Genomic DNA, 14,451 nt, shown 5'->3' with positions numbered 1-14,451 from the left:
AGTGAAGTCAAGCAAGCATGCTTCTTTGAATTTGCTTTGACATCACCTTCACGCAGCACTATGCACATCTCATCGGCTGTGAATTTAGCATGGACTGTGAATACAGTTGAACCTCGTTATGAGTATGAAGTTGCATACAAGACGGAAATGCTTTCATTATATCTGACATTCATTAAAAGCAAACATTCATTAGACATTTGTATGAGCAAGATAATATTTACTTTGTTATATTCAATAATTCATTGTATTCATATTCATTATATCAAGGTTCAACTGTATTGCCAGGTGCCTCAAACTGTGCAGCACATGTTCTGCAAATGCCCTACCTACGTACAAGAGCACCAGAAGCCGACCTGTTTGCTGGCAGGCATCGACAGGCAAACATTATTGGAAGCTGATATTTCGGGTGCAAGTTTGCAAGCAAAAACAGCAACAAACGCCATTCTGGACTATTTGTAGAGCACTCAACTGAACTCTTGGCTTTAAGGTAACCACTGTGTTATGTGGTTATTGTATATATACGAGGGTCAGTCAAATGAAAACTGCAAAAGTAAAAAAAAAAGATATTTATTGTACATACGTGGCACAAAGCTATATTACTTTGCAAATTAATACCCCCCACACTCAATGCAAGTTTGCCAGCGTTTACAAAGTGCCCGTATTCCCGCAGAAAATAATTTCTTTAGGAGTGTGTACAACCACTCGTGCACTACATGGCGTACTTCATCAGAACGAAAATTCTTGCCACCCAAGGCTTTTTTCAGTGATTCGAGCATATGGAACTCGCTCGAGGAAAAGTCTGGTGAACATGGTGGATGCAGAAGACACTCAAACTTCAGGTCTGTTATTGTTGCAACTGTTGCACGGGAAGATTGGGGCCGTGCATTGTCATGTTGCAACAGAACACCAGCAGACAGCAATCCAAGGCATTTTGATTTGATTGCAGACCGACGATGACATTTCAGGAGGTCAGAGTATGATGCACTAATGATATAGTGGTCCCTCGCGATGTGTAGTGCTTCAAGATGCCACCTTTTTTCGTCCCAAAAGAGGGTCAGCATAACTATGGTCCCTCGAATACATAGCATAACTGCCTTTGCTGATGGCTGTGTGCCTGACCCGGACGATGAGCATGGTCCATGGACATCTGCACCATTTGGAAATTTGTGACTCCATTCGTAGACCTGCTGACGTGACACAAATGCATCACCACAGTGGACCTTCATTCTGCGATGAATTTCGATAGGCTTCGCACTTTCACTATGCAGAAACCGAATAACAGAACTCTGTTCCTCCGTGGCGCAAGTTGCTAGTGGGGCAGCCATTTTTACACTGTTCCTGTGCCAGTGTTTCCGTGCCTGCGCAATGCTGCCACCTAGTGAACATCTGGTGCACTGTTAGGAACATGTCTGCCAACGTACAGGCTACTGGCACCATCTATCACTCTTTTTGTTACACATTTGTTATTTATTACAAATACCTACAGCGCCCGAGATGGGCATTATATAATTGTAGGGGGGTTAATTACAAAGATAAAGGCCAAATATGGAACTTCGCAAAAAACATTATGTCAGTTATGGCACAAAAATACAATCATCGTAATTAGAGAGGAAGACAACACATCCAGTACAAAAACATCAGATTATAAAATTTGTTACACAATGCATAAAACGGTACACTGGAAGTATTGTCTAAAACAGATTCAAGTTCTCTATGGCAGATGAAAAATTAGGTGCAGACACTATCTCATCCGGGAGCAAATTCCATTTTGCAATTGTTTGCGGAAAGAATGAAAACTTAAATACATTAATACAACTTTGATAGGGCCTTAATTTCTTGGAATTATCGTGTCTCTCAGACTGATAATGAGGTTGTTTTAAATATATGTTCTTGTCGATTCCTGTGTTACTGCCGTTAATGTTGGTAAAAGCTTTAACCTGATTATTTTTCTGCATGTGGACAGCAACTTCCACCCCAGATTTTCCCTGATTTGTAAACCTCTAATTTCGTAGTCGTAGATGCCCGTTACGAACCTTGCAGCCCTTTTCTGAACACGCTCTAACTTATCTTCAAGAACTCTTGTGAAGGGGTTCCATGCTGCACATGCGTATTTTAACACCGGCCTAATATTAGTAAGATACAAAGTTTCCTTCAAAGCTTTGCGTGCATACTTGAAGTTCCTTTGGAAAAGGTGCAAAAGGCGACACGCTTTAGCGCTTGTTATGTCCATGTGGGATGTCTAGTCCAATGCCGCAGTTAAAGTGACGCCCAGGTATTTGACTAATGTTTGACTAATGTTTTTGTGCAATGCGTTGATGAAATCAACACATTGCACTAAAACATTATTTAGAAAGTATGAACTAGACACATATTTCTTTTTGTTCGTGAATTGAACATGATAACAGTTCCTTTATGGCCAAACTTATGGTACAGCACATCAAAGAAATGTCCATCAAAAGCATATGCATACAGTAAAAACAAGAAAGGTGATACTGAGTTTATTTAAAGAAACGCAGTTAAATGCAAGTGTTTTGCTCTGCGTGTCACGTGTCGGGAACAATTTCACGGATAAACTTGGCAAATGGCTAGCAGTTTTCTAATGCATCACACATCTCTGTTGACATAGAAGGAAATGTCGCACATACTGTGTACATGTGTGCGTGTGCATGCAGTATTTTGAAACAAGCACCGTCCATGGAGCCAGCCCAGCCACCGTGACTGAGCTTTGTGTAGTAGCCAACCTCTGGACATATAACAAAAGTACAAGCACATGTTTGGTTGGGCAGTGTGCTTGCAAAGAAGTGGACGTGCAGCAGGAAAAGGGGGCAATACTGCAAAGTGATTCAAAGACCTGGTCTTGTCTTTGCAGATTCAACTTGCTTGGCAAGCGAATACATCTGACCCCCTGACCCCTGGAGCAGTGTGTCACACTCTTGTTAGAACATTGTAGCTTTGCCCTAATGATCACAATAACCCTGACAAGCTAAGCAATCATGTGAGCCCAGTGCACAAATACAGGTGGCCTTGCTCAAACAAGTACTGTTGTACTGGATTTTGAACTGTGAATTGCTAAGGCATTCTATCTCAAGCCCACATACAGTCGTGCTTAGAATATGCATCTATGTCGAAATTTGAACTTTGATACAACAAACACGAATACAATTATTGGATATAATGAAGTAAATCAAACATTTCTCAGTGACATCAAGAAAGTAATGAATATATGCTATATCACGAATATTGAATATAACGAAAATATTTTAACACGATAGCGTTTAGGGCCCCATGTCGCAGAAAATACGGCGTCTCGGCAACCGGCGTGTGATCGAGGGTGGTGGAGAAAATCATTCAACCACATCGATCGCGCGCAGGCCCTCCACATTGTGCAAGGTTTTGGTGACCAAAAATTGAATTTTTCACAGTGAAATCCGTCAGAAAAATGGTAAAGTACTACTTTACCGTTCGGCGTCGGATTCACCGTCTGATTGCTTACCAATTGGCATCAGATTGTAATTTGAATGTACGAGAAAACCTAATTCTTCTATGAGGAAACTCAAACACAAATCTTTTTTTCCAGCATTTTTACCAGACCTGCGCGCGTCGGGGCAATAGCAAACAATTAATAAAATAATGAAAAAAGGTGCCAGGGCCTTCACATTTTAATATAAGACCACTTATATTGCCCCTGGAAAAACGTCTTTCCAGCAATGCATTTCAGTTTAAAAGTGAAGCTGACTTTAAGGGGATCGGTGTAAGCTTGGTCTTTGCAAGCTGGCTTTCCCACGTTCAGTGTTGCAGTGAATGAAACCTACTCGCTGTATGCGAACGGGTCCCGATAACGCTACCGCGTTCTACTGTTAAGGCGAAGCTTAAGCATCCTCCAAAATTTTTTTTCATCAGATGTGATTTCATTATAATGAGGTTTGGCTGTACTTAGGAATTACATTAAAGAATTGGACACAACCAGACAACACAAGCACAACTCTTCATCATCATCTGCCTATTTATGTCCACCGCAGGACAAAGGCCTCTCCCTGTGATCTCCAATTTACCCTGCCTTGCGCTAGCTGATTCCAACTTGTGCCTGCAAATTTCCGAACTTCATCACCCTACCTAGTTTTCTGCTGTCCTTGACTGCACTTCCCTTCTCTTGGTATTCATTCTGTAACTCTAATGGTCTACCGGTTATCCATCCTACGCATCACATGGCCTGCCCAGCTCTATTTCTTCCGCTTAAAGGGATACGGACACAAAATCTGAAAATTTTACGAAAATGGTGAAATTGAATCCTCAGTGTGTGATTAGACCGAAAAGAAGTAGTCACTTAGCTAATTTTTGAACCGATGGCGTTATTTTTGGCGTTTTTGAGAGCGCACGCCTCGCCGCCCAACCCGCGGGAGTTGGAAGGCATGGCGTCACGACACCCTCATCGGATAGCCGGCCGGCTGGCTGCAGTCATTGGAAGCGCGCCGACGCCGCCATCGCAAGCATGGATTCGAGTTCTGGTGCCTCTACTAGCGATGAGTACACGTCTGAAGACGAGGACCATTCCAACTTGGCAAGACATATTACCGCTTACGGTTAAAAGCCTTCCGCGTCAAGCGATGAAGAAGAGCAGGCAGCCATGGAAGTGCCGGTCAGGTTTTCGCGAACCGTAGCGCGAAGATTTCGCTTTGCACCGGACACTTGTGCAAGAATTATTTGTCACTTCCTCTGTAAACTTGCTTTTTCAAGAGCGCACACATATAGTAGTTTATGCCGTTGGCGTGAGCAACTACTGTGAGGTACCTCCGAGACTCTCACGTCCACTTCGCCAGCCACCCGACAGATGGAAACACCTGTCTGGTGTTTTCCCCAGTTTTTTCCGCTTTTAGCCTGTGGAGAAGCTGAGCTGTGTGTGTGTCTGCCCCGCTGCCATGTAGGACTGATCTTGTGAGTCGTGCTCGCGCGCGCTAGGCTTATTGTATTACTATGCTTTGCCAACATTTTAAAAGACATTACTGCCTTTGTGCCCAGCCTCGGGCATCTCGCCCCAGCCTCGCCCTCACATTGCACAAGAAGGCTGCAAGTGAACAAAAACAGTACTGACATCTTTTTGCCTCCTCTCTTCAAACGCGCCGCTGATCATTTCTGCTTTGCGTTTTCGTGAGAAGACCGATGACACAGCGTCAGGCTTTAGGCGTTGTTTCTCGTTTCTTTGTTTCTCGTTCTTTTTTAAAAGCAGCTTGTTGTATTCATCATTTTCAACAGTTCAATGTTTGTTCTGATGCAAAAAACCACTCGTCAACTTTTGTGTCCGTATCCCTTTAATGTCAACTAGAATATCGGCACAACTCTTACGCATCTTTAATTCACCTTACAATTGAAATATTCGTAATTCTCACATTTTATTTTCAAGTTTATCAAAATTTCCTACTTTCTTTATATATGCATGTTCATGTTATGTCCTTGCAAATAAGGTGTGTTTGCTTTGAGGGGCAGTAAAGAGCAAATTGACACTATTGTATCATTGTTAATGTGGGAGTATCAAGTTGTATTGCTCATCAGCATTACACAGAATCTCTGAGGAACACAAATTTCCCAACCCAAAATGTGTCACTTGTTCTCATTGGGCACACCAGCTTCTCACAAATGAAATGTGCAATTTGTTCAATGCTAGGTATAATACTTCACAGTATGTCACATAATTCAATTTGCTACTGGCACTCGGCACAACTCCTTGCGGAAGGCATTTTGTGGCACACGGCTGACATCCACTTCACCATAGTAGATAGAGCATATAGAGCTTCTTAAACTGCTTACTTAAAGGCACACTAAAGGGAAATATTAAATCGAGCTAGATTGAAACATTAAGCTTCTGTAATAACAAATTCGTAACTCGTAGTGAGAACAAAGCTCTTGTGAGTGAGAAAAATTATGAAAATGAAAAATCAGAGTGGCGCCACATCTCGTGGAGTATGTTACTTCTTTCGTGTGATGCGTTGTGCGACGTCAGGGCACTGGGCAACTGCGACAGACCGCTAGCTGGAAGTTGGAGCTGAGGCCGGAGGCGGGCGGTTCTAGAAATGCTGCCAATGTGATTTGAGAGAGGAGTGGCTGATTCACAGATAGCGGCGGAGGTGGAGAGGTGGAGATTATGTAGTGGCCTCAGTATCGGTGCGGGCGATTCAAATTGAGGAGCGGCAGCAGGACATTCGTTGAAAGTTTTCTACGCAACTAAGTCCTTTATTGGCGCCCAGAAAACGATAAAACAGAGATAAGCTATCGCATTAACTCAACTTAATATTTTTCTTTAGTATCCCCTTAACAGCAACGCTTCCATCAGTGCAAGAAATAAAACATGACTTCTCAGCACGAGTTATACAGGGAAAAAAAAATTATATATATATGTAATGTATAAAGCACTATTCGTGGCTATAAAGAAACATTTCAGCATGTGGTTGCAGCAGCAACATGCTCATCTAGCAGGCCAACGTTGAGCCACTGGCTTCCTGCATTGTAACAAGCAATGGAATTAACGTAACAACGTAACAAGCAATGGAATTGGAAACAGACAGTGAAAGCCTCGCTTGAAGCTCGGCTTGGTATGACACGATTTGCAATGTAGAATGGTGCTAACAGTGTGACACAGCTCGTGGTACCAGCACACTGTGTGAGATCGAGCAGCTTGCTCTTCCGAGCTATTGCACCGCTACCTTGTTCAAAGCTGTTCTGCGGCCTGCTGATCCGAGTAGTCTTTTCTGTTGCTTTTGCTAGACATAAAAGGCTGGGCAGATTCCATGGGCACTTCAACAACCCCTGCAAGAGAAAAAAAGAAAAAAAAAAGTGATTTTACTTATTTAGAACATGCTGCAGTTAAATAGACCAAGTGGGGTTACATGAGAACAGATTGCACAACATTTAAGAAAAAGAATAGGGATAAAACGAAGATGTGCTCAAGTATACAATAAAGGTACCAATCATCAGTTACACATGCAAGAGAAAGTATGACACTGAGGAAAAAACTATAGCCAAAAAATAAAATTCATGAGAATGTCAAAGTAACTGGCATCAACAGCCCCATTCAGGAATGGTTAACATGAAAATACAAAGTCCATGACGTACTGCAATTTAGCATGTATAAGCTGAACTAGAAAACCAGGTGAGGCTTGTGTAACTCCTAGCAGGTACACATCACAGACACAGTGAACACTGGAGTAGAGTAGATAGAGTCGACTTCTGTTAATTCAACCGTTAATTCAACCCTGACGGAACCGATGATATCGATCGAATTAACCAGCTGGCCGAATCAAACAAGATGCAGCAAAAACGCTAGAACACACTGCCGATTTTGGCAGTATTTTCCCAATTTTAACATGCCTGCAAATCAAACACGTGCCCATTTTATGTGTCCTAAGCAGAAAACTACCTAATGTAGAGATGACATTAAAGCTCCTATAAAAATTAGAAATATAAATTTAGAGCACCCGACTTTTAGCAAGAGTGGGCAAGGGTCTCAACAGCAACAGGTTTCCTAAACACTGCGGCGTGTTGGGCATATTGGCATTTGAACTTGGATAAAATTTTTCAGTGCAAGCAGACAAGGATGGAAGGGAGATTTGAACACTATGATGCATGCCATGGAGTTCACGTCTCTCTTCTGTTCTTGTCTGCTTGTGGCAAAAAATTTTGTCTAAGATTTTCTAAAATCAGCTTCACCGCACAGTTTTTTTAAAAGTCAGCTTCGTCGCAATTCGTGTTGTGCGGTAAAGCATACAAATGCTGTGAAGGGGGTTTTGGTACTGTGGCTGACTGCACCGTGCAGACAATTTCTGGCCCAACTTTACTGGGCGAAAAAAAAAAAAAAACAGAGCGAATTGCAGCAGAACCCATCTCATGATGGCTGTTGACGGTAATGCATTAGCATTGAATCAATGTAGTGACACAACGTATTGCCACTGTCGAAACGAAGCATATGTGAGGCATGTACTGCAGTGGGACTCCTCTTTCGTGCTTCGCTAATAACATTTGGTGTAATCTAACGGTGCCAACGCGAAGCCTGCATGTGGCCTTCGAAATGCATGTCTCCTGCGAAACATTTGATGTAGCAAACAGACTCCTCTCTCGCGCTTCTTTCTGGACACGCTGTGTCATCTAGTAGCACTGCCGTAAATGGCCTCCGAGATGAGAAGCGTGGCGCGTTTGTGCCTGCGAACGCTAAGAATTGCTCCTTCGCTTGCGGCACAGTCAGTGGCACATACTCAGTAACCCAAGTCGGCGAGATATTTATTGAAGAGCAGCACATACTTAGTGCATTCATGGTGCATTTCGCTAAAGCATTGGTGTGAAAGGTGTTGACTGAAAAGCGGCACATAACCAGTGCATTTCTGCCGCGGCCTGCTAATGCGTCGGGTTGCTGTTAATGTGTCGGGTTGCAGTCCTTGAGGAACTCTTGTGACGTTGGTTCAATTCCGATCAGCATCGGAGAAATTTAAGGGATCTTATCCGTCATTGTAGAGCGGCACATCCCCTGTGGCCCATACTTAGTTAGCCAAGCTGGTGTCAAAGACATTCATCAAAGAGCGGCACACAACCAGTCACCCAAGCTGGCATCAAAGAGGTTAATCGAAGACAAGCACAGACCGAGTGGCACATGCCAAGTGTTCCAAGTCGGTGTCAAAGAGTTTCTTCGAACAGAGGTGCCTACCCAGTGCCGCATCTACAGTGACCCATATTGGCGTGAAAGAGGCTTGTTGAAAGGTGGCACGTGTGTACACATGGCCAGATACTGAGTAACCCAAATTGGTCCCATGGTTGGTTTCGAACCCTGTTACCTCACCACAGCTGCATGATGTGCTACCTATTCCATCACCGACTACCCAGTGACCCAGGTACGCGGGAAAACAGTTAGATACAAACAAAGACAGACAGATAGAGAGATAGCTCCTGGGAAGTGTGTGAAGTACCCAAAGAATGCTAACGCAATAAAAGGCACATGTCGGAATCAGGTAAATACCGCAATCAGACATTGTGGGCTATGGTTATTTATTGGAAATCTTGCTAGGGCAGGCCGAAAATTGTTTTCAATGGGAGATGACGTGTGTTCAATGCATTCGCCGTCCCCTAAGCTCCACCGAGACAGACACTGCCACTAAAGGGGCCCCTATTGGGGTCACCATAAGGATCAGGCGTGTGCGTGCTGACTGGACAAATTCGAATTGTCCAGTGAAGGCAAATTTTAGGATCAAAATAACATAAGTTTGGCCCCATAGAAATGCATGGGCACTGGCAGGGACTTTTGGCTGGGATCAAATTAACCGAAAAATCAAATTAATCGACAGTCGAAGTAACGGAAGTGTACCGTACTAGACCCTTGAGCGGTACCGGCAAATACCCAATCTGGGGGATTCACCAAAAAACAGGTAGCACAGACATAAGAAATAAGTTTTTTCTTTTTTTAGATAAATGACAAAAAAATGAAACTTCATTATTGGCAGGCTAGCATCAAAAGAAAAAGGCATTTGATAATATAGCGAAAATTAAAGATTATGAAGATCCAATTCACTTGGTGGAAGCTGAGTCAAGTGATGCTTTGCTTGGGTGATAAATATCATTGAAATCAATGCTTTTATTAAGGTTAATGTAAGATCAGATGGGATGCAAGTTGGAATCAGCTAGCGTAAGACAGGGGTAATTGGAGATCGCAGGGAGAGGCCTTCATCCTGCAGTGGACATAAATATAGGCTGAAGATGAAGATCAGATTGAAGGCCACATGCAAGTCTTTTGAGCATCTAATGCATTACTTTGAGAATCAAAGGGACTGTCTTGTGACTGACCAATGTAACATTTATTTAGAGCCTATCTATGTCATCCTCTTTACACACCCACTTTTGTATGGTTAGAGCGGAGGTGTATGCATGGCATATAAACCTGCCCTACCAATCCCCGTGTACTATCCCCTTGTCCCACTATCCACCCTCCAGTACTGGGAAAGGTGCCTTACTGTACCTTTATACCTCTACAGGCACAAAAAAGCACTTTTTTTCCCCCTCTTGTTTGTTTTAATCATGCCGGCAAGTATGTTTTGTTGCTGTTAGCAGTCACTATGGTGCACACAGTGGCTTCGCATGTCAGCAGTACAAGCACAAGATTTCATCACAGCATTGTGAACAAGCAAAACAAAGGTATAGCATTGGTTTCTAGTGATCATGTGCATGGCAGTGCCTGATGTCGGGTTAAGGTGCTAGGCCACCAGCAGTTACAAAGCTTTGCTCACTCTCAATTGCACCTGTGTATTCTCCTGTTTTACACATAACACACAAAACAACGGCCAGAACGCATAACTGAGAAATTTGAATGCTTTAGAATACCACGTTATACGACTCGCAACTGTGCTTTCTGCCTGTCAGGTCCTTTCTGTATATGCATAGCTATACATATGCACAGCTGCCCTGGTACAAACACATTTAACCCCTCAGGGCGATGCCTCAAAGTAAGCGTTGGTTCTCATGGGAGTGCATATATATCTTCTTTTTTATGGTCTTGTCAAACTGTGACGTCTGGGTTGCTGTTCTCATTATTCTCTCAGTGTTCCACTACTGTTGAACCTTGTTATAACGAAGTAGCACCTAACACATAAATACCTTCATAATTATAGCCAATATTCATAAGCATACTATATTAATTGCATGCCGATACTAATGGCAAATATTTTTTATTTAGTTTGTCATCTTGGTGCTCATCATACCAAAATTTGACTGTACTTTTTTTCTTCTGTATTCACCTGCCCACAACACTTCACATTCATAATATGAGAAGTCCCACTACAGTGACTTCACTTAGCAACATATTTTTGTATTTAGTTTTATGTAATCTAACTTTACCACATATGGTCCATAAACTTCAAATGCTTACTGAAAGGGCTTTAGGCATTAGAAGTGTTCCAGAAGCTTTTATAGTTTTTTTTGTACAGAAAGAACACAGAAACCTCAATTTACAGAAATTATCGTGTGGAAGTACTTCTTATTGGGGTTTGATGATAAATGCAGTCTTTACAACTTCCAGTAACAATAAGTAAGCAGACATCAGCTGGTACCAGCGATTTTTGGGCAAGCATGTCAAATCATAGGTTGCTAAGCCAGCACCTAAATATTCAATGCTTCAAACACTGCATTCATATTCCGGAGGAAAAAGCTCACCCTTGTCCTGCTCACTGCTGCTACAGCGTGTGATGAGGTGACCAATCAGAATTGTCAGCACCAGCCACACCAGAGGCACAAAACTCGCAATGAAGTAGGTCTTCCTGGCACCGAAGTAGCTTAAACCCAGGCCACCCAAACAAGATCCAGCTGCTATGCCTAAAAACAACGGCACGGAAAAGGGGTGTCTCAATGAAGTGCTATCAGTGTACTAATAACAAAAGGTAAAGCATAGTCAACAAAATTTCATGTAATGTGGCTACGTTTCATTTTCACCATTTTCTTAGTATGTATGTTTGACATACTGGGTGTTCTAGGGAAGACTAATCTACATAGCATTCTAGAACCATTCTTCAACTCCACACACAACCAAGGGCTGGTATAACATACTGATCCTATTCCAACCATTTTCCTTTTTGCACTTTGAAAGTGGTCTGAGTGGCGCTTCGCTGATTAATTATTATTAATTAGTGGTGGGTGATTTGAAAATAACTAGATTGAGTAAAAGAAATCATTACATTATGCCAGCCTAGCTTGCTTTCAGAAGATATATGACAGTGCTGTCCCTCGACCCAAGTGTTCGTTGTGTTTTATTAACACTCTTCGGCGATTTCCGGGCCAGAATTTCTTAACTGCGAATAATTCAGCATCTACTGGAAGGCACTAGAAGAGAGAGGGAGAGCTGTTCCTCAAGCAATTCCTTGTCACACATTGTGTCCAGCGACATTTATTTAAAATTAAATAAGGGGTTTCACGTGCCAAAACCACGACCTGATTATGAGACACGCTGTAGTGGGGGACTGGAATAATTTGGACCACCTGGGGTTCTTTAACGTGCACCTAAATCTAAGTACATGCGCGTTTTCACATTTTGCCCCCATCGAAATGCGGCTGCCGTGGCCGGGATTTGATCCCGCGACCTCGTGCTTAGCAGCCCAACACCATGACCACTAAGCAACCACGGCAGGTAACATATTTATTTACCTGCACGAAATAAAAACTTCACTTTTTCACTTCTACTACATCAATAAAAGGAAATAGTAGCATGCAGTGCACATTCTTCTATGGGTGTATTTTGCACCTCAGCAATACAACATGTGGTAACTCACACACATATGCAAATAGCTAAAAACAAGCATTATGCTAATAAAACAAAACAAGAAGAATTTGTACAATTTCATAAAAAGTTTCAGCTGAGGTACTACTATTGGCATCAGAGCATTGTGGGACACAGAATCTAAGAAAAAGCTGAATGCTTACTAAATGTTTCAGAAAACTGGGCACGCAACCTGGTATTTAGGTTTCTACTCTGTACTGGTACATGCTAATAATGTAGTGTTGTATGATTTTACAGTATTGTAGTTTTTTTTTCTCAGAACCCATGCCCCATAATGCTTTTGATGCTGACTGTACATCTTATAATAACGATTTATTTCCACCAATCCAACTTTGATGGAGGGGTTAAGAATAAAAGTGACTATCCGCTTGGCTAGGTTCTCACTGCATGTATACATCTGGCAGAGGCTGGGGGGCCCTAGAACTAACATTATACAACACAGTAATTATATATGACCAAGGTAAATAACAGGTTACAACAGACCCTTTTCCTAACTTGCAAGTGCACTTCCCCACAATGCACTTTTGACCAAATAGCAAGAGGGGGCCATTGTTCAAAAACAATGTCTGACTTCCGCATGCCAGTGCTTTGCCGCGGCATATGATTTCATTGTGGAAGTCATGCCAACATCTTAAGATGCACCTCATAAAAGTGTTCTATAACTAATTTAACACCTTATTATGTCCCTATATTAAAGCATATAACTAATTTAGTACCCCTGCTAATTTAGGACATGGCCACTGCCAATAACTTGGCAAACTGCCTTGCAGGAAAGGACAGAGCGACGGCGGAGGGAAAGCATGGCTGTAGCTCCATTCTAGACAGCGTTACTTTGACTGCATGACACTCAGTGCAGCGGCACTGTTAAAGTGCCCGCACTAAACCAAACACTTGCTGTCACCCTCAGTTCTATGTACGAGTATGTACATCTTGTGTTTAGAAAATAAATTTATTATGTCACAGATGATTAAAATCCATTTCAATGCTCTCTCTATACTAAGTACACGGCCTGCCCAGAGCTGGCTTAACAATTAGAGAAAGGGCCTATCTGCAGGAAAGAGAGGGTCTATGCTTCAAGTATGACGCACAATCTGCCATCGTGATGTGACATTTGGGAAAAGTAATGTATTCTGAGCCTCACCCAAGCAGTCAAAGACCCCCTGGATGATGCTGAGGAAGGTGGCCTCTGTGCCGGGCACGGAGATGCTGCGTGCGTACGAGGTCATGGCCACGTAGAATGAGCCGTACGTGGGGCCCTGCAGTAGCTCAATGGCAATGGCCCACCAGGGGTCCCGCAAGAACGAGTAGCCCAGGAACTTCAAGAAGAAGCCCAGGAAGGCCAGCCGCACCACATTGATGTGTTGCAGCTTGCCTGAAACAGATATGTATCGCACCTGATTACGCAGGAAACATCTTGCGCTACCATATTCCTGGCAAGCTTCCATGCACTCATGGCCTTCATGGGTCTGCAGGACTGAAGAGACTATTGGACTCGAGAGGCTGCAGTTTCCCGCATTACCTACACCGAACTCCCAAGTACAAACCGTAACACTAAGTGCAAAAATTTAGGAGTTTCACTGTTGATTGTACTGTTGCTTATTGCTCTTTTATTCCTCCCATTTATCAGTTATGGTGACACCCCTATTCCCGAGAACACCCTGAAAGCAAATAACAGCTTTTTTCTTTGTGTGTGTGCGTGTGTGTGCCAGGAGTGGAGTTTTAAAGGAGAGATAGAGACTGCTTACCCTTGCAGATGAGAATACACATTCGAAGTATAGCATACCATAATGTGTAATACACATACCAGAAAAAACAAAATTTTTTTTGCAACTGACATTTGCCAGGTTAAGCATCTGTATAGAACTGCAATGAAATTTCACTTTGGCTAAATTGATAACAAATTAGTAGTATATATTACTTAAACAATCTTGGCGAAGCTGCAGGGCTTTGTAGTTGTTTAATATTCTCATTAGCAGCCTTTTAATAGCGTCCAAGCAGACGACGTAACTACCTGGTGGCTAGCAGCTATGATGCAAGTCCCAGCACGTTTCCTCTAGAGAGAGAGAAATGAAGAGGGAAAGATTGGGACGTTAACCAAGGACGTGCCCGCTTGGCTAGCCTGGGATTCTTCAGTGCATCATGGGCAGCTGTAGATG

The 14,451-nt window shown here is 42.7% G+C and overlaps 1 protein-coding gene across 4 annotated transcripts in view; it reads right to left on the bottom strand.

Moving 5' to 3' along the window:
* Positions 1-1,463: 1,463 nt before the first annotated feature.
* Positions 1,464-14,451, bottom strand: part of LOC119456186 (major facilitator superfamily domain-containing protein 6-A) — a 33,026-nt gene continuing 20,038 nt past the window's right edge. For all 4 annotated transcript variants that reach the window (XM_049669593.1, XM_049669592.1, XM_037717812.2 and 1 more), the window contains exons 4-6: positions 13,437-13,667; positions 11,179-11,337; positions 1,464-6,798 (exon numbers count right to left, since the gene is read on the bottom strand). In XM_049669593.1, coding sequence (XP_049525550.1) covers positions 6,701-6,798; positions 11,179-11,337; positions 13,437-13,667 — 488 coding nt within the window. In that variant the 3' untranslated portion in view covers positions 1,464-6,700. The remainder of the gene's footprint in view (positions 6,799-11,178; positions 11,338-13,436; positions 13,668-14,451) is intronic.

Source organism: Dermacentor silvarum, chromosome 6 (genome assembly GCF_013339745.2).
Source record: "Dermacentor silvarum isolate Dsil-2018 chromosome 6, BIME_Dsil_1.4, whole genome shotgun sequence".
Classification (NCBI taxonomy): Eukaryota; Metazoa; Arthropoda; class Arachnida; order Ixodida; family Ixodidae; genus Dermacentor; species Dermacentor silvarum.
Note: the sequence above shows the minus strand (reverse complement) of the source record. Positions and strands in the feature narration are given on the sequence as shown.